The sequence below is a fragment of the Pagrus major genome, chromosome 3 (genome assembly GCF_040436345.1).
Source record: "Pagrus major chromosome 3, Pma_NU_1.0".
In the NCBI taxonomy this organism is placed as follows: Eukaryota; Metazoa; Chordata; class Actinopteri; order Spariformes; family Sparidae; genus Pagrus; species Pagrus major.
In genome coordinates, this window is record NC_133217.1 from 13,579,962 (window position 1) to 13,606,156 (window position 26,195).

At 40.4% G+C, this 26,195-nt stretch overlaps 1 protein-coding gene across 1 annotated transcript in view; it reads right to left on the bottom strand.

The window, feature by feature from the left end:
• The window catches only part of csmd2 (CUB and Sushi multiple domains 2), a 241,593-nt gene that overhangs the window by 45,038 nt on the left and 170,360 nt on the right, over nt 1-26,195 (bottom strand). The window contains exons 27-43 of the mRNA XM_073463092.1: nt 25,750-25,952; nt 25,396-25,587; nt 24,140-24,278; nt 23,712-23,899; nt 20,275-20,469; nt 19,378-19,494; nt 17,377-17,490; nt 12,604-12,699; nt 11,683-11,886; nt 10,727-10,851; nt 7,999-8,095; nt 7,050-7,154; nt 6,723-6,841; nt 5,027-5,096; nt 3,264-3,380; nt 2,357-2,566; nt 760-948 (exon numbers count right to left, since the gene is read on the bottom strand). Of these exons, the coding sequence (XP_073319193.1) occupies nt 760-948; nt 2,357-2,566; nt 3,264-3,380; nt 5,027-5,096; nt 6,723-6,841; nt 7,050-7,154; nt 7,999-8,095; nt 10,727-10,851; nt 11,683-11,886; nt 12,604-12,699; nt 17,377-17,490; nt 19,378-19,494; nt 20,275-20,469; nt 23,712-23,899; nt 24,140-24,278; nt 25,396-25,587; nt 25,750-25,952 (2,480 nt within the window). The remainder of the gene's footprint in view (nt 1-759; nt 949-2,356; nt 2,567-3,263; nt 3,381-5,026; nt 5,097-6,722; nt 6,842-7,049; nt 7,155-7,998; nt 8,096-10,726; nt 10,852-11,682; nt 11,887-12,603; nt 12,700-17,376; nt 17,491-19,377; nt 19,495-20,274; nt 20,470-23,711; nt 23,900-24,139; nt 24,279-25,395; nt 25,588-25,749; nt 25,953-26,195) is intronic.

A 26,195-nucleotide genomic window follows, 5' to 3' on the forward strand; every position in this document is an offset into this window, starting at 1 on the left:
TGTACTGGGATACAGTCTACTGCAATATGATTAATATTATATAAATGTATTTGATATAATACTCATTTTCCTGCACAAACCAACACACACACACACACACACACACACACACACACACACACACACACAGGTAAGAATTCTCGCCTAATAATCTTCTGTGAAAATTGAAAAGGCCTATACAAAAGAAAAAAGCTGTGAGAGAATAAACTCTATCTCCGTTCTCACTGCCTTTTCACTCTGTTGCTCCATTTCTCCCTCACATTTATCTCCCTGCTCGCCCATTCAAAGTTCCGGTGTCATGGCCATCACCTCCCTCTGTAATTTTGCCAGCCTCATTGAATAATCGACAGCTGGAGCGTGAGAATGTGGGTCAAGGACGAGGCAAAAGAAAGAGCACCCATTACTTTTCTTTTCAATTTAGCCCCTCTTTTATTCATCTTTTATTTGTCTCCATTCCTGTATAGCACAGTATTGATTTTCAGTGAGGAATGCTTTGCCTCATTAGCGGGGGATGATAATTCAGTATAATTTCATTATTCATAATAGGTAATCATTATCTCCATAGCCGTACTTCACACTAATGATGTAATAGCTCAGTGCGTTCTAAACAGGAAGTTATCATGTTATTACTTTGGTTCTGTGTCCATGAGGCAGTATAGTCCGCCACTAGTTTTTAAGAGTACTTATTGTTCAGATTAAGAAATGTGTTCAATTTGCAAATTATTTGGATTTTGATATGACAAATCTCACATCCCTTACCTTCACAGCGAGGGAAAGGGTGATCCCAGTTGCGGGTGGTGCCGTGCTCACAGGTGAGGATGGAGTGTCCCATGAGTTGGTACCCAGGCAGACACTCAAAGGAAATAGACTGGCCCACATTGAAGCCGGCACCCACCACCACCCCGTAGCGGAAAGGCTCTGGATCAGGGCACTCCTGTAACTCGTAAGCTGAGGGAAGGAACAGAAACATACATCAGTCTATTCAATGGAAATTCATTTTTCTAATAACAATCATGTAAGTTCTAAAATTAACCCACACAAAAAAGTAAATACTGTAATTTAAAGTAAATCAGAAAGTAATTGCCAGTAAATGCTTATTAGGTTAAAGATCACTGTGGCCACCTGCTGTACGGACATAGACCACTTGTGTGCTTCAGGTTCTTAGCAATTGACTGAAGCGAGCAATCAATTCACACAGCAACAACAAATTTCCCTCAACATGTAAATGCTCTTTCTCCACTATTTCTTTTCCATATTTAATTCCCCTTTCTCATCTCTCTGTTGTTCTTCATCCTTGTGCTCAACCACCCACTGACCTCCTCCTCCTCCTCCTCCTCCTCAGACAGAGGTTTCAGAGGAGAAAAAAAATGCCAGGGGCGGTTTGACTTGTGCCGGAGGAGTATGATGCAGTAATCAGAAGAAGTGTGGGTAAATAATTTGTACTCATCCCCCCCCCCCAGCCAGTGAGCCTTGAAGAGCCAGGATATAAATATGACTAAAGAAATTGATTTCTATGGATCACAGCTTCCCTTTGTAGGAGATAACTCATGCAAATGCTACAAAAGGGGGGTATTTGCAAATATAATGCTTGATTTATATGCTAATGTACACATAATTATGTAAATGCATAATGCTACCTTTCGATTTGCCGGCTCGTTTGTTGAATCACAAAATACAAACTTTGTGTGCCTGTTGCATTTTCAGACAAGGGCAATTTATTCCTTGCAGCTATGTGGATATGCAGTCAGGCCTTTTATTGGCACATGGTGAAGAAATCTTTTAAATGATCAACACTTTTATATACCAAGATTTATAGGTATAGGAATTTACTGGCTCTGTGGGCTGATAAGTCTGACACAGTCTGTTCTCAGGCTAATTCAGTAATGTTATAGCTTTACATGTCCCAGTGAAGTGACAGTAATTGCACATAAATGAATGTGAAGAAAAAAAGGCAACACTCCAAGAGATGATTTTTCGCTGCTACAAGGCATTATTCATCTCCGTGACTTTCATTCTTACAGTGATTATATGATGTCAGTTGAGGGAAATAGCTCTGACCTAGTAGTAGTAGTAGTTTTAGAAATTGTGACATAAAAAGGTGGTGTAGAGCAGTCAAAAAGCCCCAGCCACACTGAAGAAATTACTAATTTGATCCAGCTTTGCAGAAGAAAATGACTCAAAAACACTTACAGCCTCAGCCTTACAATTAACAAAATTATGTCTTAGTGCTTATGCTCATTATTATAAATATATACAAACCTATTTTTGAAAATCCTAAGGCTGATCATTATTTCCTGCTCCAATCTTCTGCATCTTTAACTACTTTTTCTACACATGATCCTGTTTAGTCTCTTACCCTGGTATTCAAATCTGAACCCCGGTTTGTTCTGTGAATGATCACTATGGAAATATACTGTGGTCTCATGAGAAGTGGTGAGGAGGGACGATGGAATATCTTGGCCACTGAATCGGCCGATTACTGCGCTTGTATCAAGGGGCCCATTGCGGATCTCAAGGAAATCATGGTTGGCCTCAGTGGAGAAGTTGAGGAACTGCATGTGGGCTCCTGGGAAAAGAAGAAATGACAAATATTGAGAAAAAGGTAGCAGGAAGTTGATAACAGAATTGCCATCCTCTTCCTGAAATACTACCACAGTGTTCTTGCACAATTTTTAGAGTGAAAGTCAAGGATTTCAAGGCCTTTTTAACACCTTAACATTTATAAATTAAAGGTCCCATATTATGTTCATTTTCAGGTTCATACTCATACCATTTTGGGTGTCTATCTACTCTATCTCCCCATCTCGGCTCATCCCTAGCTTGTTAGCTAGCTAGCAACCACAACTGATAATAACAGAAGTATGATACATAACCAGACGCCAACTTCTGTAGCAAGCCAACACGATGTACATGTAACATAAAGCTTCTATTAATGGTGGTGTCTCTCATTGTCTAATACCAATCTAAGTTTTATGGTAGGCTACTGTGCGTGACAACTTCCCCATCAGCCTTAAATGCACCATCTTTAAATGTATTAGGTACAGCAAATTTAGGGTAAATTAAAGAAAATGTATGACCTTAATTTCCTTAATTTTGTTTTAGACTTATTGAGGAGCTGCGTGAACACTGTACCTAACCCTGCACAGGATCTCGGATCTAAACAGTTTAAGGATATGTACCTACACACATCCAGCTCTACAAGTTGTATAATTAAAGGTTCTTGAGTGTGGAAATGCCTGCAAGAGCCTCTTCATTATGCTCACCATAACCAACTGGCAGGTAGATTCTCCAGGTGCAGTCACTGTTGCTGGGGTAGTTGCCAGGGAAACCAGGACTGAGAATCATGCCCTCCATCTCCTCCCTGATTCCACCACATTGAGCTGGAAGAAAGCAGACAAAGCATTTCATTAGCATCTGCAAACAGTGACTCTCTCAGATTAAAATAATAATGTCTCCTTTCTCCAATCAAATATGGTTAAAGTTTTATTATTAATAACGAAAATGCTGTTAAAGAATGAAGTGATGTAAAAATGACTTAAATTTCCGTACCATCTCATCAAATGGAAAACTTTATGTCACTATTAAGGAACTCTGGAGCTATTTACTTTCTACTTGAGGTATCAAGGTGCCACAGAGTGTATCTTTTGCTGCTCTAACCCTTTCATCTTAAACCAGAGATGGATAAATGTTGTAAATGTCTTGACTGAAATCAAGGACTTTTCAAAAGAAAAGAAAAAATTAGAAAAAAGTGGAATGGAAATACTAAGTAAAAGGGATGATGAGATCAAGATAGATGAAAAGAGCGAGAGATCCTGACACCAAAATAAAAAAAAAGATGAAAGGATACTGAAACTAGTGGTAAAAGAATTAGCTGACTCAAGGAGAAATAGACAGACAGAAGTACTGGTAAGGGAAAAAAGCAAACACAGTGAAGAAGATTAAGAAATAAATGGGACAAACAGGGGATATAAGCCAGAGGAGGGAGAAACCACACAGAGAAACTCGGGGTGCTGTACCAGTGTGTTTCTGTGAAGAACGAGTGAGGGGTTAAATGTTATCCTATAGCAGCACAAAATGCCCGAGGTAATCAGGAAACTGCTGATGCCTGCGAACACGATGAATCTTCCCTCTACTTCAACGAATCAGGGTCTGAGATGGAACTAATTAGGCAATAGTAGGTTGTTCCAATAAGTGGGACTCGTTTGTCAAGGCACTTTCACAGAAAGGAGGAATGAAGGTGCAAAATGGAGAATGCAGTTTCATTCAGTGTGTGCATTCAGCTTTTACTTTTTTGGTTATATTTCCGATTTTCATTGTTTGCTGATGGACTCAAGAGCTAGGTTATGTCAGTCAAATTATGTGTTTCCATGTATGAGCTGTGAAACAATATTGGAAATCTCAAATGTACAAAAGTTTGTCACCTACTGTATTGCCTCATAAGTGGATATTTTCTAAAAGCTCAGAGTTCACAACTTGTAACATGTTTATTCATTTTCTCAGATTTGGCAGAGGCCATGAAGTTTATATTTTGGTGGATGGTAAGTTAATATAATTTTAGTATAGAGATGTTCTTTGTAAATCTATAATATGTATGAGGAAAATGTGGATATTCCTAACAGCCTATTCTTTTTTATGCCTTTGCATTTCCTACATAATGTTGCCCGCTTGCTAGCTTGCAAAATTGTTAGTCTTGATGGCTTCTACATGCTGTTGCAGAGCAGCGACGACTTAAACTTAAAAGCCAAGCATAACCGTGAGCTTACGACTTCCATTTGTAGGCAGCATATCTACATATGATAATGGTAATTCAATTATGCATTCATTCACAGGATGATGATGAAGAAGATGTTTTCACACATCTCTGAGACTTTACACTCGGACCTTGATCTGAGATGTTCTGCATATTGTTTGGAATAGTTAGCTTTTATGTTCACCATAGAACAAAGTTAGACCGTGAAAAGATGTAGACATAGAAGAGAAGATAAAAGGACATGGAACCAAATGAAGGAAATTAAGGTATTGTTACCTATACAGAGAGGAGGTGGGTAGTTCCATCGTCTGACGGTTCCAGGCATGCAGGTGATATGCGAGTTCCCCTACACGAGCATCCACGCGCCAATGAATGAACACGCACGACACAAAGACAAAAATTGCAACAAAGAACGGGAGATTGATTAGTTTGTTCTCCCCGCTGCCACTCATCTGTTGCTCCAGTTATTTGAACCTGCTGCCTGTCTCCACATGACTTCATGCAGTGACTAAATCACTAAATCCATCTGAAGTGACAGGGAATAATAGAGAGGGAGCATCACAGGCATAGAGAGGCGATCTCATATATTTCAGTACTTCCAAAATAAGAAACACTGCATTTTGAAAGCTCTGCAGTTGAGTTACAAAGCTAATTCACCATAAATATAAAACATTTGATAATGACAAAGAAATTAGGGCACCTACTGTAATACATAATACTGGATGGGTTAAAAACGGACACCAAGACAACATGCAAGTGTAAACTTTTGAATTGTTATTATGTACTTTTAAAAAAGAGGCATTACAGATTACTACTGCAATGGTTGATAATGACTTCAGATATTTTCAAGCTTGAGGGATGATATTTTGATTTCCTTTTACTTTATGTACCTATATCTGTGGCCTGAATTTAGGTCATATGTAAGGTCATAATCATAACCATAGAATTTCTAGTAGATAAATGAAGGAAGCAACAAGGTACCTAAAAAATAATTGTGGTAAAGCAATTTCATTAAACTGGGCGCAGTCTGCAGTGAGCCCAATCCTGGTGCAGTGTGATGCAAAGTGAAGGAGAGGCTGGATATCTGTGTTTTAACAATATGACTGATGCAACTTGTCCAAAAAAAATAAATATCTATAACTAATGCTGACTCTAATTTAAGTAATTTAACTTATATCTGGGTACATTTACATAATACTCCTGGAAAATGCCTTTAGTGCAAATTCTCTGAGAATTTCTGGTCATTTACATGATTGCAAGTTAGCAGCATTACCTCAGCTCCCTGAAATAATAGAAAATATTATTTGATTATAAATAGGAAATGGGTGAAATAAATCTTTGCCGGAGCTCTGGATGACTGTGATTCCTTCCCATGATAAATCACATTACATATGAAGTAATTACTTTGGTAAACGAGAAAGAAAAAAAAAGTAATTTAAATCATTTTTCGAAAGATCATTTTATAGCTAAAATCTGCTTCTCATTCTGATGCTATTAAACTTTACAAAAACGCTGTCAGAGCTATTGGACTAATGTCTATATTACAGTTAAGAAATGTAAATCAAAACCAGTCAAAAAGAAGGAAGTGACATAAGTCAAATGTAATACTTCTGGATGAGAACAGTGAGAGAAGACTGGTGGAAAACACAGTATCCAGTGTGTTCCACAGATGTCACCAACTGTCTCCTGTGCAGAGACATGCAGAACACAGTCAATCTGGACCAAAACCTATGAGTTACAGTCAGTAGATGAACTTTTAAAATGCCTAAATGCTACATCATCCAGGCCATCCAGTCTACTGCAGTTTATTTTCTCTGACAGTCTGCTTTATCCACTACTGTGATACAGTATGTTATCACTGCTTGAGCAGAAAACCGAAGAAAAGGAAAACTGACAGGAGTGACACTGAAAAAAGCAACATAGTTTCATGATCATTTATGCGCAAATCATATCAGAAGCTGGGAGATGTTACCTGTAGAGTATATCCAGGTTCACACTGAAAGGACACCACATTATTCATCTGAAGACGCTCCCCAACCTTAATGCCATTCATAGGAACCACAGGCTCTGGGCAGTTGGTCAGAGACACCGCTGAGGGCACAAAGAATAAATAAAAATACATGTCAGAGAGAGAAAATAATAAAGCCTATTTAATAATTATACAGAAATATAAAGTACATGGTTAAATTATAATTCAAAATGTAACTACAACATAGCAGGAAATATGTCACACCTCAAGGAGAAACACAGCCAGCAAGAAACATGTGGTCAGGATGGTATGAACTGTTTTCTCACTTACTCTTGTATTCCAGCCTGAATCCAGCTGCAGACACGCTAATATCAGAGAAAAAGTGGAGGTAGAGTTGGTTGGAGGTGCTGTTGAGGAGAGCTGGGACCGTGGTGCCTTGGAGAGAAGATTAATAGTGGAGTTTAGCAATGCTATCTCCTGAATAGGCTAACCATAACTAACTGCATAAGCTACTGGCAAATATCTAAAAGCTTGTTTCTTTAGCCGAGTTATAGAGTATGTCTCTGCATGCATGCAGCAAAAATGTATGCATGCCTGACTTTTCATGGGTGCATCAGGTTATTTGGGAAAGCAGATGCATAACAAAGTGGCCTTCACACTTTTTTAAAGAAAAGGAAGGGAGGCATTTGTATGTAAGCAGCTGAAAATAAAGAGAAAGAAGCATTTTCTACAGAAACAGTGTGACCTAAAATTGGTCGTTTAATAACTTGAATTTGTAAGTCTGGCATTTCTCTTTCATCTGTTTACTTCAGGGTACATCTAACATTTACTTTTGGTCTGAGTCCAAGCACAAACAAAAGGAGAATTCTCTTTCCGTTATCCTCACTATGAGAAGAGTAACACAGATACTGTAAACAAACGTTCACTGTAACTCCACACAAATAAGGCCAACCATCGTAGAAATATATCAAGATTTTGCCATGGGAAGAAAGGCAATTTCCCAAGAGTACACTGGCTGCCTTCATTTACTCTGAATTTAATTTAGCAATGTTTCCAACTGTGCCAAATGAGGGGCTCTTTTTAAAATACAGCATGTGATGGTTAACAAATATAGTATATGTTCCAGGTCACATGCTGCTCTGTGAGAACTGAGTAGACTATTAGGTAGCTTCAATGCTCTTGGCAGATATAGATATGGGCTTTAAAAATCTCCTTTATGACATGACATTTAGGAAAATAAATGCACCCACACAAACACAGACTGTATGTACAGCAATACCTGAGAAGCTGCCAAGCATGGTGTCAGTGTTGTCTCCTCCGTCGAACACCTCCAGTGAGTCCCAGTTCTGCTCTGTGACAAAGCTGATTACCTGGATCTGAGACAGGGAAGAGTTAAAAAAAAAAAAAAAAATGGATGGGATTTAGGAGGCAGAGCAGTAACAGTAGGGTCAAGGATATGTATGTGTTGGGAAATCAAATGTGAGGTTGAAGGATTGAAGATTTATGAATGAAGAAGCATGGCCATTTGGCTCGTAACCCCTTTCATTTATAAAATGGCTGTTGTCTTAGCCCTGACATAGGACACAAGCTTTTTCTAAGTGCAGGACAACACCTGCAAATCCTCTTATCTATCATCATCATTATCATTCAGTGTTTCACAGGATCAAACATTGTTTAGCGTGCCTTGATAGGTAGTCTCAAATGACTAAATACACCTTTCTTTTTCCATTGTATGCTGTTCAAAGTGAATAAAAAGGTAAAAATAAAATGATAAAAGCTCTGAAGGACTTAACAAATAGCAATAGTTCAGAATTCTCATGAAAGCAACAGCCATTGTGCAATAGACATTAGAATGTCTTTTCTTTACCTTAAACAACCTGTTGAAAGGCTGTGTTCTATTGGTGGGCACTGTAATAAAGAAAATTGTGTAATAGCTGCAGAGAACGTTGAAACTGATTTTGCTCTTGAACACTAACCAAAGTTGTTTAATTGCCAGAGGCCTTACAAATTAAAATAAATAAAGAATGAGTGAAAGAGGCCACACTCTGCCATTTAGGCTACTATATCCTTGAAAGAAATGTATCCATTTTTTCAACAGTACATGAGTTTTGCTTTTTTTCTTTTTTGCTCTCTCCAAGCCTTCCTTTCAGTTCCCTCTCACATCCATTCCTCAGCCTTCTCCTCTGCCTCTGATAGTTATAGATCGGATACGAGCCAATTAAAGGGGCGGTAGCGGCTCTGGCGCATCCTGGGGAGACGACGCAGATCACAGATTGATCTTTCATTAGGGGGGCCGCAGCAAATGTGCCAGCGAGGCATCCCGCTCCTTTAAGTTCTCTTCCTGATCGTGACACTCCAATCTAATGTGTCTCTGCTAGTTGGTACAAGGGGAGCAACAGGGGGAAGAAGAAAGAGGTCTGAAAGTGATGAGGTGGAATAGAAATAGCAGGTATGAGGAGGATTCAGACATCACATTTTGGTCACAGGCTGTGACCCGTCTGCTGTGAAGTGTGGGTATGTGGCGGTCTCCTAAAGAACACAAACTCTCATATATCACTACCAAACTATTCTGGTTCCAGTCAGGTATCCAAATGTTCAAGGGTCCATTCAGAGGGTGTGCAGTACAGTGCAGTACAGTGCAGTCAGCTCTCTGTTCTTATTCTTGGGCTAATTCACCTCAAAGCTATTGCGATGTTATTATGTAGTGCAGCACGTGTGCCTGTGGGCCACCTTGTGTATTTGACCTGCAAGGACAGTCAGCTGAGGTAGAGGAGCTAATAGATGAGGGACGGCACTGAGGTCATTAGCCACAGAGGCTGAAGCATAAGCCTAAAAACTTTCCGTCAGGCAGATCCGCAGGGACGTCTGCCCAGGCTCCTGGTGGAGTTCCATCACACACGCGTCAAAGAATAAGAATATGCAAACCGAATTAACTCCCAAGAATGGAAAGTAAAGTAATTGAAGAGGCAATTATGTACAAATTTATTTCAGTTTGTGCTATCTGAAGTTTCTGGTATAGTGATCTGCCAAATTAAATTCTGAGACTCTGTTAAGCATATAGACTATCATTTAGCAACTCTCCTGTGCCCTGAAAACTTTAAATGCTATTCCTTGATATACTGTGGGTAGCTCTGTTCATTAGCCCATGTAAGCTGAAAACATATTCCCACATAGGAGCTTGTTGTCAAGACTGTGCAGAGCTGTAAAGGTGACAGGTAAATAATATATTTAAGTGCCTTCAATAGCCTGGACAGAGACTGTTTTAAAAGGGGGTTACTCAATATGTTTTAAGTGAGCTCATACAGTTGGTCACTGTAGCTCAGCCTCCCTGTTTCTTTTATATCTGGTGTGTAGCAAGGTTACATTTTTATGAATCTGCAGTATACTTGCCATTAATGGATTTCCCTTTTCCTTCTCAAAACAGTCCGTTGCTTCTTATAACATCTAAAATCTTTGATCTGAACACTAAACGGTTTTCACCCTTGTTCATCATGAGCTAGTATCCTGACTTTCTGACTTGTTAAACAGAACCTTCGGGGAAGCAATCTGTGGTAACAGTTTGGAAAAGGGCAGGTACTTATCATCAAAAATACTTGGTGACTGGACCAACCATCACCGTCGAACACAGGCTAACTTCAACGAATCAGATCAATAGTAGGGGAGTTGGTAAATTGGTAAATCAAGCTTTTGTCACAGCCAGATGGGAGAAGAGCAAAAATATCTTTTCCATTGAGAAAAGCCTTAAAAATAGCACTGCTGTTCTTTGCCCAATTTAATAAACTCTAAATGATCATGTAACTGATGGTATTGCAGCATCTACTTTAATCTCTTAAGGAAGAGGACCTCTACCCTAATACCCTTACGTCCTTGGGCTGCATCTGGATTGATAAATATTGGGTTTTTTGATGGGTAGAGTATTTACGCTCTTGTTAACAGAATATGTCTCAGATTTACTCATAGACTTAAGCCATTTTTGAGGAGGTAGGTTAATGCCAGGTTATACAAACCTGGATCCCTGATCCTTCAGGAACAGTTATCTTCCAGACACAGTTGAGGCTGTTGAGGTACGGCTCAGGAAAGCCAGGCGATAGGATGGTGCCAGTCCGATGGGTCAGATTGCCTCCACATGGAACTGCAGGGGGAAAAAAAACAAAAAAAAAACTGAGTAGTGTACCAAATGTATCATGGCTACAGACTGGGGAGAGCAAGATTAGGTATATGTATACAAGCATGCATAAATTTGCATGAAATTACTATAAAAAGATATGTTAATATTAATCTTCCCCCTTAATCTTTTTTCCTGAAACATAGATGCGATTCTGCAAGAAGGATTAAGGAATTTTCTTAAAACAAGTGTCAGGATGATGATCACACAAGTAAACTTGTGATTTTTTTTTTTGTAGATTTTTTTCTTGTATATTTTTTGTATATTTTAAGAGAAATTTGATTTTAGGACTCACTCAACATAAATCATTAAATTACAACTAGAATGGTAAACTGTAACACTCCTAAAGAGTGTTTAAAGTCTTCAAACACTGTCTTCCCAGCTTGTTCTGCACATTCACACATCTGGTGACAGCAGAGGAGCATCTGCTACAGTTGTATGTAGTGTGTGAGAGTGTGTGTCTTTGTATATACACGTGGATATCTCCATAAGAGCGTGTGTGGATGTCTGTGTGTATATGCGACCCTCAACATAGCCTGCCACCTGTGAGCCGCGTGGCTGAATCTTGCTGCATTGCTACAGGCAATAGCTGACAGCTCACATCTGTGTCAGAGTAACGAGAGTTTGAAACTCAATGCATCAAGTGTGACGGACTAGACAGAAGTGAAGAAATAAAGTGAAGGGGAAAAAAGAAAGAAAGAAACCAAGAAAGAAGGAGAGAGAAACAAACAAAGAATTGTGTATGTTCCTTAGTTAGTGAGTCTGTTTGCTGTCTGTATTTGAGTATTCATGCCCTACCTATACAGCTGGGTATGGAGCTGTTCCACTGTGCCAGGGCATTGGGAACTGTCAAACATTCAATGGCACTGGACCCCTCCAGCATATAACCTGGACTGCACTCAAAGCGGATCACAGCGCCAACAGCAAAGTTGTTACCCATACGCCGGCCATTTCGAGGCTCGGGGACTGAGCTGCACTGGGTAGCACTGGTCCGTGGCACAGCTGTGGAGAAAAAGAGTGAAAGACACAGTGATTACAGGTGGATTTTAAGTCATTCTCTGTGACATTTCCAAGAAAATATAAGGCTGTTTTACTTCTCTCTGTCACTGACTGATCAGTTTATTCTCAACTTTAAAATTAGTTTTCAAAAAACTCACTTTTTAGTAGGATAATCCAAGAACCTCCGATTGATCAGTGGAGTGATTTGTCAAAGCAGTTATAATGGATGTGACTGTCTGAATGATCAACAATACAATACAACATATTATATTCAGCTTTATTGCCTTGTGCTTCCCTCAGCTTACTTATAATAAAATACAAAAAATAATTATTTATTCATTAAACTTTCTCCAGAGCTGCTATTGCCTTTGGACATTTGCAGCAAATGTCATTTCTGGTACACTGCATTATTTAAGGAAAAAAACAATTCAAGAGAAAAGTCCCTCTTAGGGAAATAGAGGAGCAGGGGAGTTTAAGCACAACCTTTTCAACAGACTGCTATACTTCTGCAGTGTTAATGTTCCAGAGTGCACACTTCTGCTGACACACACACAAGCACATCACAGCTGAAACCTGGTGAATCCTATCGAAATCACTCAGCAAGTAATATATACTGGAGGGGAACTGCGGCTGTTAGAACAGAGAGAATCCAAAAAAGAAAAAAACAAGGCAGCGGGATTTGTTTGTGTATGCTTTTGAGAGTTTGTGTTACACACTTACCCTGGTAGACCAGGTGGAATCCTCTAGAGCTGGATTGGCCTTTGGAGGTGAAGCGGATCAGGATTTGGTTGGAGGTTGCTAATGGCAACGACTCGCCTGCGATGGGGAAAAGTTAAAAAAAGTGTTTGTAATGTTTTTTAGCAAAGTGCTGCCTTCAGGTTATATTTGTGTGGGTATGTTCCACAGTTTTTAGCTCCCTAATTGCCATGTAATCACCTACGCAGCTAAGAATCTAATATTTACAGCATCCATCTAGTGTAAATTAAAGTGTGAATTTTAGTGTTTTATTACTTTAGGAGACCTGTGATGAACTGGCGACTTATCCAGGGTGTCAGCTGGGAGTGGATGGATGGATGGATGGATGGATATTATTTTAGGGACTCAATTTATGTCTTCAGCATGGGACTAGCGATTGTGTGAAAGAGGACATACTGCAGGTCTGAGTATGGATATATTTAGGAGCTATGTTCATGTACGGTATATCAGGAAAAAGTGTGAAAAATGTGGAAAAAATGTGTGAGTGTGATTTCAGTGAAAATCTGTTGTTTTGTTGAGAGCAGTTCAAGGTGACAATAACTTTCACAGAAGGAACTACTGTGATGGAAATATAACTTTCTTGAGTGGTCTTTTTAAGGAATACCACAATATGCAAATGAATGGTGGTTATTAAGATTATCCTATTACTTTACTGTCAAACAGGACTGTTCTTAGCTGCTACACTTATTGGATAGCCAACAATTTCCTTGAGCTACATTGTGGCTAAATGGAGGTCCTGATTATTGAGTCCTGATAGCATTGTGTCACAGGTACAGCAGACCGCAGTCTGCCAACAATACATCAAGTCATGTTCTGTGAGCTTAGAAGCTATTTCTGATCATCATATGAGCCTTAAACAACATCTAGCTCACTGTCAAGTTCTTGTTTTTCCCTGATCATAAATATTTGTAATATACAGTTCATTTCTTTGTTTTGTCCCAGCTGGACTATTGTAACTCTCTGTTCACAGTACCAATTATTAAATCATTACTGGAGAATCAGCAGCTGACTTAAAATGTTGCTGTTAGACTCTTTAGTGCTTTCGAACCAGCTGCAGAGATCACACCTCTCCTAGAATGACTTGAGGTTGGGTTTATCACCTGCAGTGTAGTCCTGACCAGGGCTTAGTGGCTGTCCATCTGTCAAAATTCAAGACCAAGGGTGTTTGAGCTTTGGTCGTTGTAGCTTCCAGTTTTTTGAAACAGCACATTTGGTCAGTCAGGTTTTGATTCAAATAGCATATGAAAACTGATTTATGCAGACAGCATTTCATTAGTGTTTTGTTGTGTTTGGTCTATGTGTGTGATATTTCTTTGTTTTTTTATCTGAAATGTACAGTATTTTGTGGGGTTTGTGCTCTACCAGATACTATATATACTGTATAAACTAATCATTGGATTGTGGGCGTTTCACTCAGAAATGTAGGGGTTCAATACTTTATGGGGTTGCAAAAAATAAAGAATAAAATGATTCCTCAAAGAACATTGCAGAACCTCTGTTTATAAATTAAATCCTTAGAAAGGGGATATTTTATTATATGATCACCAGTGTAATTAAACACAAGGAAAACCCCTATGATGCATCTACTGTGGTGGAAGACTATTTGTTGACTGACGTCGAACATGATACAAAGTGTGAGCATCTCTCTTTCTGCCTCTCTGTCTTTCTCTCAGTGTGATGCTGACTGGCTCTCTGCAGTGGATCTCATTACTCTGTGTCTGCTTGCTGTCACAGTGTAGTGGGAGGCAGACGTGCTTAACCCCAGAGGCAACATCTGTGTGTCTGCATGTCTGTCTGTCAGTGACTATCCTTTGCATGCATGTTTCACTCATGTTTTTTTGTGTGACTATTCCTACGCCTTTAAGTGCAGTGTCCTGAGGTAGCTCCAATGGCACAGTTTCTTAATGCATTGTTCAAGTTCCACTGCTGGGTCCCAAAGGCATGCTGGGTAGTTTATTAGATGAAGACCTAGCTACGCGCTATCGTGGCAACAGTGTTTCATAATTTGCTGTGCGGGGCAGGTATTCATCCAGACGGATCAAACATGTGTCAGCGGGTATCTTATCAACACTTTGGCCACTTTCCAGCTTCAAACCAGTTTGCCCTTAATGTGATCCACTATGCTTGCATATGAAAGACATACAAGGAGGGATGTGACTTTGGCTGGAAGTCAATAGTCAAAATTCAGTGTGCAGTTGTTTGAGTACCTGGTTCAGATACAGCAGTCGTGGGGGAAAGATGCGAGGGATTCAAACAGGTTTAGAGTTAAAAGCAGAGTTAGCCCATTGGCAATAACAGGAAGTGAATTTTTACATTTTATGAATAATGTCTTGCATTTCTTCATCAGCAGTGAAAAAAAGTAGCAAATTTACATTAGTGATAAAAGTAGTCAAACTTAAATGTAGTCCAATTAAAATGGACTCCCTGGGCAAACCTAAAATTATGGCCAATAGAGTGACAAATGTCTTTTTTCTTGAAATCAATTTAAAAAAAAAAAAATAGCATTAAAATACAGTTAGTCTTCTTGATTTCTTGATCCAGTCCATTTGTCCTTTGTGCCTGCACACCATTTCCTTTACATTTGCACCTTTTATCATTCATTTTATCACACCTTTTATTCCGTTGTCATCCCTGACTCCGACAATTGACAATAATTTCCTTTTTCTGCTGAGAGTGATTTGCCTCACCAGGCATGAGAGTAACAGAAAACATACTGTTGAATGCTTTGCTGTGACTAGTTTAATCTAATATGATTTTCAAGGTCAGAACAGGTGTTTTGACTGCTGTTGTTGACCATGCTTGACAAATAACATCCTGCCAACCACCAAAATACGAATTAACTGTACGCACATAATGACAGCTTGTATATTTAGACTGTGTGCGTAAGTCTCTTGCTTTTTAACTCGCAGATGTTCAGTGTATCTGTATGGCAGATACGGGTGCACGCTTCTGGATTATGCCTAATTCATGTGAGTGTGGACTAAAAGTCTCTCTTCCTTTGCCAAAGTGTGTCAGCTCTGCTCTGCCATGCCTGGTTAGAGAGCTCTGTGAACCTGCCGCCAGGAGTTTGCAGTTAATATAGCGTCCTGTTTATTGAGCTGTAAACTGGATTTTCTGAGGCTGCCCTGGACACAAACCAAAGTAATCATTTTGCTTTTGTCAAGCCACAGGGCTAGGGCAGGCTGAGATGGAGAGCTGCCCTCAACTCACACACCTTTTAACCCGACCCCTCTCTAAAGGTTGCACCTCCCCTAGTCAAACTATTTCTTTTGTAGCCTATCAACACAGCGGTTGCATTGTTCACATCCACACATCCGTGATTTTGCAACACTGTTCCAACAGAGCTGGTTCGTTCTCCTTCACCTTTGCACTTTTGCTCTTGCACTCTGCTATACTTTAGATTTTGGAAATTATTTGCAGGATTAAAGATTGAAGTAAGGTTAAGATCATGCTCAAATAAAGGTCAAGAATAAGATCAAAGTTACTTTAGAGTTAGGGCGTAGAGCTATGGTAATGACTCGATTTCAGAATTAATCATTATTAATTAGTTTAAGATCTAGCACTGTGCAGCAAGGGTTAAGGTCACAGCATTGGGTTGGGAAAGAGAGTAGCCTAAGATGTTTCTCATGTTTCTTGTGCTTTTAAATTAACTTCCCAGTAATACACCATAGCTTTTCATGGTAGACTTGACTACAACATAACTGAAGTTTAAACAGTGAATAATTAATCTGTGAATAGTGCCAAATCTAATTTTTTTGTTGTCATTCTTTAGTTCTAGTTAGATTATATGGTATTCTTTTTTTAAAATAATATCAATAAAGGTAAAATAAAATTGTTATGGCATGTGGCCATCGTTGTGGTGCTTAGTTGAGGATAATTACTGTATGGAAAGGGGATCTGTGAAGCCATTTTTGGCAAGGATTTAGACCGTTGTATGAATAATGAGCTGCAAGCAAGTTCAGCCAATATTATTAATGTAATAACCATAGCTTTATGCTATTTATGCTAGAATTTGCCGGGATGTTAATGCAGCGTTGAGTAGGTCTCTTTGTTTTCGGTTTTCATGCTAATGTTGGGTACACTAAATGCTACTGTTTTTTTTTTCTTGATAAAAAGGGGTGAGGAAATCTAATTTCCCTGGCTTGAACCTGGCATACAAGTGTGTGTGTTGTGTGTGTGTGTGTGTGTGTGTGTGTGTGTGTGTGAGAGAGAGAGAGAGTGCACTTGTTTACCTACATAACTGCATGCGCATATATTCTGATATTCTCAGTTGACGTGTGTTTGTGTGATACCAATTCAGGTTCATTGTGTATGTGCATGACAGTCTTCTTGAGCCTGTCTGCTGATATGTTATCCCTGTGGCTCTTTAAGTTGTTGTTGTCACTGCTGAATTGTTTTACAGCTCACTGGAGCCCACCTGCAGCCACACCAGCTCTGCCTGTGTCAGCAATTTGACTCTGGGTTTAACCGGATCCTTATGAAAGGGATGGGGCGAAGCCAACAATAACTTTATTCAGTCCCCTCTCATGTCTAAAAATAATGGCCAGGAGATCAAACAGTCAGATCACATTTACTGATTTGTTACACACTGGTTCTGAATATGAAACAAAAGTGTGGACCAGTCATGTTTTGCCCACCCTTGGTTCAATGTTAATTGCTGCTTTTTTCCAGAGTATGATACCTGCCCCAGAAAACATGAATGCATGCTCACATGTTAATGCGTGTGTTTTTGTTTACCTGTGTGTGCTCCAGAAAGGGAGCTGAGAACACGGGAGTGCTGTGTTGCTCCATCATAAACCTCCACAATGTCATTCAGAGCGGTCTGGAAGAAGGCGAATTGACTGAAGACAACTAGAAAAGACATAGAGAGAAAACTGACATCAGATGAAGACTGAAATTAGCAACTGCATCACAGTCATACTGAAAACTCTAAAATCCATTTGAATTGACAGAAAATTCATAAAAAGTACTTTGCTGAATGCACATTCAAAAAGAATATTATCAACAGCAATTTCACTCAAAATGTCTTTTTAAAGCGAGCTGGATAATACCGGCAGTTATCAACCAAATTACACGAGTAGATCAGCAATCCTGTCTTGGCTTGATGGCTTGTCACTAGATGAAAGGCTTTGGCAATGGCAGCCAATCTGTTGCACAATATGCAGCTAAAGCTCCACTATGGAGCTTTCATCTTTTTTATTGCTATTGCCTGAACATATTCAGCCTTTTCACATCTAATCTGTGTCTAGTTTACTTATGGTGAATAATTCAGGTTAAAGAAAAGGATGACAAGGATGAGGGAGAGAGGAAGTGGGGACTAGTGCTCTCCATTAAGTAGCAGCACCTTTAACAAGTTAAACTTGTTTGAATATGACTCAGCACCTGTTTTCTTCTACTCAACTACAGTTGTTTCCTTCATTTGTACATCCTCTTCATCTCCATCTACAATAAGAGAAGCCAGCGGATGCAATGACACCCACTCCAACCTCTGCATTAAGGAAAATAGCCTATCATTAGGGCTGGTGCATCAGCCTAATGAGAAGCGGCAAGAATGGAAGCAAGAGCAATTTTGACTCTGCACGACAAAGTGCGTTGCCTTGGGCCTTGCTGTCATTTTCCAGGAAAATGCAAATGTGGACTTTAATTATTTCAATTTCCTCTCTCGCTCTGACTCCATTCAGTGAAATATGTTGCCGACAGGGTCCAAGAAGGATGGGTGCCCAGTTGTTTTGGAGCAGTGCCGGACCTCTGAATAGGCATCATGACCTGGACATTCAAAAGACTGGGTTGAAGTACCCCAGAGCCAAACACATGCCAGTCACTGCCGGTTGGTGTAATTTAACAATGATAGGACTTGAGCTTTCCCTTAGAGACGCCTGATGCTGATAACTCATTACAGAGACAGTGGGGGGACAGAAGGAAGAGGGAGATAAAAAGAGAGAGGACAGACAGAGAGTGAAGCAATGGGACATTATGGGTAAGAAAGTGTAACGTGTTTGCTTCTGTATTTGCATGTTTGAGCCGTGTCACACTTGTGCTTTGTTGTGCTTTCTGAATAATTTGCTGCTCCTACAGTATCACTGATACACATTGGAGGCAAGCTGTGACCTTTTAGATGGAAATGCCAAAAAGTCGAAAAAATTCAGGATGCCGGATCCAGACACCAATTATTTTTTGGTGTGTGTGGGAGAAAGACAGACATAGATAAGACACATCGTATTGCCTACAGTTTGAGAGATTAAATGGCTCCACCAAAGTAACATGAAAATGTATGTATGGCAAACAGACAGATGGATAAGGGAACTATCAATCACTGTTTGATTTTACTATATGTTGAAACGTATGAAAAAAAGTATTCAGCAAACCTGTTACTAAAGCATTTTAATTGCAAGTAAAGAATTCAATGTGTGTGTGTGTGTGTGTGTGTGTGTGTGTGGGGTTCTCCCAAACTTGTTTTCTCGTATGCATCTGTCACTAAGAATATTCAGGTGTGAAAAAAAGCTCAAAGGTTTTCCTCTTACTTTCATTAGTTTCCACAGTGAAAGAATATGTAGTTAAGTGAGGCATAGTTTGAGCCTGAGAAAGGCATTTTGTGTATTTTGGAATAATTGCATCTTAATTAAACACACATGATTACCCTGCTGTAAACACTCACGGACACACAATTAAAAATCTGCTTGACAATAAAAAAAAATAAAAAAATACACAACACAGTGACAGTGTTCTTCTTTAGCTTACCGTAGTCCTTTGGCACCACCACGGAGTAAAGACAGGTTCGTGCACTACTGTAGTTGCCAGGGTAACCAGGGGACAAGACCACCCCTTCCAGACCAGAGTACTGTCCACCACACGGAGCTGGAGAGAGATGCAGGGATGAGACATGAAGACACAGGGCAGACGGAGGAGGAAGGTCTAAGCCAATAGTGTGAGATTCCATTTCTCCCCTACCGCCTGCTTTCCCATCCCCTCTGTTCCATTACTCCTAAATTACTTTTCTTGTCTGATTGGGCTTTGGGTGGAAGATGTCCCTGGTGTTTGCCACAGTGAAATTGCAATGTTTTCCAAGTGTCCCTCTGGGTTAGTCTAGGTGAGATGAGGCCTGGATCTCCTCTACCTGCTTAAAGCTCCCTAAAAAATGCTCTGCGCCCACTTGTATTTTTGTGCTGATCCCAAGTACGTGAATGTGTGTTTTACTTGTGTGAAAATGTGTGTGGTGTGAGCACATATTCCACCTGACACATAACTGTCAGGTTACATGTCAGGTTTCACACCGAGAGAGCCAGATTTGGTGGCATCGAGGATGTTTCACCAGTGTTTTTTACGAGGCACATCATGCACAGCGTGTTAGCCGTGTTGTGGAATGTCAGCGAACAGCCGGGATGATGCAGGTTTAGTCGTGAGTGTGAGAAGCAGATATGCAAAGTAAGGCACTCTCTTCAAACTGCAGATTATATTAAAGCTAAACCCTCACATCTATTAACATTAGCAAAACCCACACAGCTCTATACATATACCTGTAGGACATAGCTCTGTGCAATAAACGCATAATCACATATGCATGTTTACATGTGATAAATCTATAAACACTGATGTGGTTTGTGTTCCTAACAACCGTCTCCAGATGTCAGTGTTTACCAATGCAGATGGGTTTGGGTTTGTTCCAGCTCGGCTTGCCGTCTCCCCCCATGATGCAAGTGAGGGTTGGGTCTCCCTCTAGTGTGTAGCCACTGTCGCAGTGGTAGTTGACAGTGGAGCCCAGCTTGAGGTCGGTGCCCACCCGTGTCCCATTGCGCACCAGGCCCGGCTCGAAGCAGGACTCCCTGGGGTTCTCTGTGGAGAGAGGTAACACAGTGGAAAATCAGCGACAGAAGGGAGCGCGTGTTGGTATTTAATAAAAGGATTTTTGCATCAAGCTGCGGCGGCAAAACTGGAATCGAAATTGTTTTCTGCCTGAGGTTCCTGATATTCTCTGATTTCTCACTTCCTCTTTTTTTACCCGCTACTCTGTGCTTTCCTCTCCCAGTAAATATATCTCACTGACTGCCACTTTTCTCTCTAGCCCTTGACGGTGCCCTTTCATCTGTGGCTGCTGGAGGTATGTATGGCGGTGGAGACAGACAGGCAGCTGATTGAGAGTGGCATTGCTCTGGCCCAAGGTCTGCTGACTGCACACAACAGCCTCTCACACAACGCTTCGCTGTGCAGTCAACTAGAGAAGACAATGGACATACGCAAGCTTTCTCTCGCAACACACACACATACACTCACACACACTCGCTGCATCTAACCACATATCAATCACTGCTCTTGAGGTCGTAAGAAAGATGTCCCGCTCAATCTACCATCACATTGTTCTTAGGTGGAAAATGTGCATGTGAGAGGAGGCCTGTCAATTTGGCACACTTCACGCCGTCACAGCTAAAATAAACACAGGAAAAATGTCCAAAGCAATTTAGCTCAATCTTAAACACAGTCCACTCTCACAGCAAACTTCAATATTTGATGAGTTAACGCACACATACAAAAGAGAAGGCGAGTCAAACGTTTTCTTTTGTCAGGAAAAATTCCACTTACAATTCAGTGCCTGACAGAAATATGTGCAAGAGCCTCAACTATCTCAACACCAACTAGTTGAAAGCAAACTGTAATAGGAAAGACTTTAACAATGTTCATATTTTAAAAGCATCTATTTGTGAAGGTCTAGACTAACCTTTACTTCTTTCTCATCCCATTGGTATTTACAAAAGGCCTGACCACTTTGTTGTGAGGTCTTTTAACTTTAATAAAAGAGGACCAGAATGTTGGAATGGTTTTTTACATTAGTTTTTTTCTTGTTCCACTATCTGTCACATAGAGAAGAGTTCAATTTGCTCCATGGACAAAAACCTCCTCCTGTTGTGTACAATCAGGCAAAATATTTGTGTGCTTTAAAACAAGTATATTTCCTGTAATTATAACACAGTCTAAATAAAGTTATGATAATTTATTGACAGTAAAATGCACATGCAGCACCGTGGATAGAAGCCTAGTTTCTAAGCTGAAAGCTGGGGACCTGCTGACCAGACAGGAGGCTGCCCTTCATGGCTGAGCAGAGTGCTGAGGCCAGGCATGTGGTCAGTCTGTCTGTCACCCAGGGCACCTGTTCTAGACAGGTTGAGCCCTTTCATGGGCTTATTTAGACCCAAGCCTTCCCCTGCCACCTCGTTCATTAAAGCGGCACACCTGGCAAGAGACAGCGGAGGCGTGATGGATGTAGCAGGCGTTTGGTGTGGAATGGCCCTGGACACAAGCTAGCGGTGAGAAGGTCGGTCAGCTCAGTGAAGATGGTGCCCAGAGACATTTGTAGGTGTGAGACAAAGTGGACGAGTGGCATCATCTGTTTTGTAAAATACTCAGAGGAGTTTTACGTGATGTGATGTGAAGTGAAAATGAGCCGAGGAGTTGGTGAAGGTATTGGGTTAGACAGAAATGAGTATGTGTGGGGGTTTTGCTGTGTGTATCTGCCCACGTCTGTGTCTATGTGTGTTATTCAAATGTGGCTCAGGCATGGAAAGTTTTTGCCCACATATTTCCCCAGAGAGCCTAATCAGACATGGCCAGAGACACAGAAACAGAAAGACATAACGATTGCTCGGTAAAGAAGCTGACAGCACCTCAGGCAGATTTTGTAATGCAATTTTCAGCAGTGGGCTGACCAAATACTAGCTGGGCCAACTCGTCAACTTGCTGCTTCTTCACCAAATAGATCCAAACCCACAGCCAAACACGCTTCTGTGCCATGTTGTTTGTCTGAAACTGAGGAGGTAATTTATGTATTATTTGGTTATGGTTCATTAGTGTGGAGAATTGGAAGTGTGGAGAGGGAGTTTTTCTGAGCCACACACTGAGTCCATCTGCTCTACCAGATTGGCCATACAATATCACACACTGTATCACACACTGCAGTAAATATAGCTGGGAGTGAGTTACGGGGTACGCTCTGTAACACTGTCTTACCAAAAAGCTGTGCTTTTCTCTATTTATGTACAGTTTGCAAATGAATCACAGAGCTGCATTGCATTAACAGGTAGCATTCTGAAATCAGTTGAATTGCTTATACAGATCAAATCCCATCTGAACGCCAGCCAAGAAACAAGGAGCTCAGGGTCGATCTGGAATTGGTTAACCGTCTGATACCTTAAACAGCTCTAATTGAGGCTGGGAGATTTAGGAAGATTTAACACTGTTCTCTCAAGCAAAGCCCTTAACGAAGATGCGCTGTCTAATTTAGAGCTTGTTCAGTGTCTGTATATTTGTTAGGAAAAAGGCTTTAACATACAGGCATTGAGGCGTTGCCCCAGTGAGGCTGTAACCCAAATGCTGAAAATGCAGGTGTGTTGCATTATTCTTAAACCAACTGGCCCTTTTTCAAGGATGTCTGTGATCATTCTGCACCATGTGTGCAGGAACAGAGCACTTCACGTGAGCAAATAAATTTGGGTCCCCCAAACAGCATGCTGCGGTCAGCTAAGCTTCAACATGAGCATTGTTTGCTCTAATTTATGAGAGGCCTTTTGTGCAGCTGCAAAGCACTGATCAAAAAAGGGCTTAAGCACACATGCTGTCGGCTTTTCATTTTCATAATTCTTTGTGTTAGTCTGCTACCAGAGGAGGTACAGATCAATAATGACTCCCAAGTAAACCGTGGCACAAATGGGAGGACGGTGATCAGGATGCTGCAGCACAGACACCCCATCTTTTCTCTGAAGCAATTTTCACACAACTAATCTCACTCGCTTTGGACTAGACACAAGAGAAAGTTAAAAAGAAACAATCTGCAAGGTCGATAAGCAGCAGAGGGTAAATCCATTCTCACTCTGCCAGAGGAAGAATTTTAAAACATGAATTGTTTAGGGGATAGAGTCTCACATGCTATTTAAAATGTACTGTTTTGCTGAGAATCTTAAGAAGCTGAAGATGAAAATATCTTACACAAGCAGACGTAGACTGACAAAATCAAAGTTTCCACTAGCTTGATTGTTATGTCCAATTGACGGAATACGCTGTTTTTTTCGAAACAAAAAGGTGCTCACCTGTGTACTGCAGCACAAATCCATTGCTGCTGAGGGAAGCATCACTGCGGAAAGCCAAGAAAAGCGTGTTGGAGCTGCTCTCGATGCGATCTGGAACGTCTGTGCCATAGAAACTTCCCAGCAAGGGGCTGAGGGAGTCTGGCCCATCGTAGATATGTAAAAAGTCATAACTTGGCTCCAAGCTGAACCTGGTTACAAGTGTAAATAAAATATACATAAACATTTACAGATCATGACATAAAATAAGGTAACAACACATTTGATTGGCATAATTTCAAAATAAGAAAATTCATTATTTTATCACATAAGGTGAACTGATTGAATATTCAGTTTTTTTTATTGTGTACTGTTTTATAAAATAGGTATACAACAATAATAAAAAAATCTTCAACCACACATGTTGCAATGAGTGTGCTACTGCAGCTTACTGGTTGAAGCTAAGAGCGATGACATAGTCCTGTGTGACAGTAACTGTCCAGTCACACTCCCTTCCATGGGGGTACGGTTCAGGATAGTCCGGTGACAGAATCAGTCCACTGGGACCTGTCAGGTTCCCGCCACATGGAGCTACGAGTAGAGGGAAACTGATTAGTAAATGCAGCTATAAACAACACAAGAAGACCAATTGTGAGCCATGTTATAATTGTGTAAATGTTATAATGTTATAATTCATCCAAAAAACCTATTCTGTAACACAAAAATCTTAAAATAGATTATCATTTCATATCCATATTAAAGTATTGTTTTCAATTATAAAAAAAGCTTTTTAAGATTTGCTTTACACAGCCTTCTATGATTTTGTTAAACTTTATGTAACACATTGTTAAACTCAGCTTACTGTCAACCATCTGATAGACTTGCTAATATAAACAATTTATAGCATTAAAAACACGAGAATAGTGGTAGAAAATGACATAAAAACTAGGAGTTAATAGTCTCCTTTTGTATGTGGTATACAGCCTCCCCACAGGTAGTCATAAAAGACGCTTAACTGAGACATAGCTAATGCCCATTGACACTGCTTACCATGATCTCACCTGTAACTGTCCCACCCAACACCTCACATGAAAACAAAAGGATAAAGCTAATTAGGCTAAGCACTAATTAAACAAGGCAGCTAATTATGAGGTCCTGATTTACATTGTTAATTTACATTGTTTTGTACAGGACCAAGTGTGATCAGATATGAAAAGGTAGAAGAGTCTGACTGAGAGGTCCGTGTTGTTATTGAGAAACAGAATAATCAGATCTCTTTGTCTGCTGCAGTGACTTCAGGAGACATCTAGGGAATGCGGCAATCGGGTTTGGCACTTAAGATTCACTTAAGGAGTCTGTTAAGTAATCACGTTAGGAATCTGTATTGTCTACCTGTTTCACAAAAGTCTGAAAAGAGACTGCATTAGACAGGTTGTAGGGCATAATATACTTTATAAGATAACTTTTATTCCTATGCTCTCTTCTGTCTTTCCTAATTGTGTCATTTAAAATCTCATAACCACAAAGTTTACACAGGGAAACTTTAGATACATGACGTCTTTCCTTAAAAAATGCGTGGGCTAGTTAATCAAAGTTGTAAAAAAAAATGTTTTTTACAATCACTTGTATTCAATCAGCAGAAGCAATGGAGGCTATTTTGGATTATAATCCATGTAGCATCATTAGCCATATCTGATGATTGCCATACCTGTGCATGTAGGAGGGTCTGGCTGCCAGAAGAAGCGGCCATTGATCTCAGTGCAGATTATCCTTTTGACCCCCTGCAGGATGTAGCCAGGATCACACTGGAACACCACATGGTCCCCCGGCTCCCTGCTGTCACCGCTGCGGGTCCCGTTGGTAGGCATGCCCGGGTCATTGCAGGAGGTTGCAGTAGAGACTGAAGGAGCAAGAGAAGGCACAATTATTCAAATGACATGAAAATGATCTTCATTTAAAAGATGAAAAGAGGTTATTATTGTAATAGTTCACAGCTAAACCTGTGAGAGGTGAATTTTGTCTCTCTACACCCAGCTACCACCCTACCTCCCTCCATCCTCACCAGAAAACTGCAGAGCAAAGCCCTGCTTGCTGGTGAAGAAGTCTGTGGTGAACTGCAGGCTGACAGTATTGAAGGTGCTGTGGGCGTCTGGCGGCAGCGCTGAGCCGCTTAGCTCCCTCAGCAGGACCCCTCCATCGTGGGGCCCATCCCAGATCCGGAGCACATCGTGGACCTCCTCCGTGTGGAAAACCAGGAAATGCAGACTGTCAAAGACAAGGACAAGATACTTGAGAGGCCATGGCAGTTGATAGATAACACTCTCTCTGATATGAGGCTTTAACCCCTGTGCATGTCCTTACAGAGCAAACTCAGGCAGACAAAAAGCCATTCATTTTCCTACTGAAAAAGTTCTGACAATTGCCACCTCCGGTTGCAATTCATGTTTTTCAAACCAATCTAAGCTCCTCTTAATGGAAGGTAATTGTAGCAGAAGTCCATATTTCGCA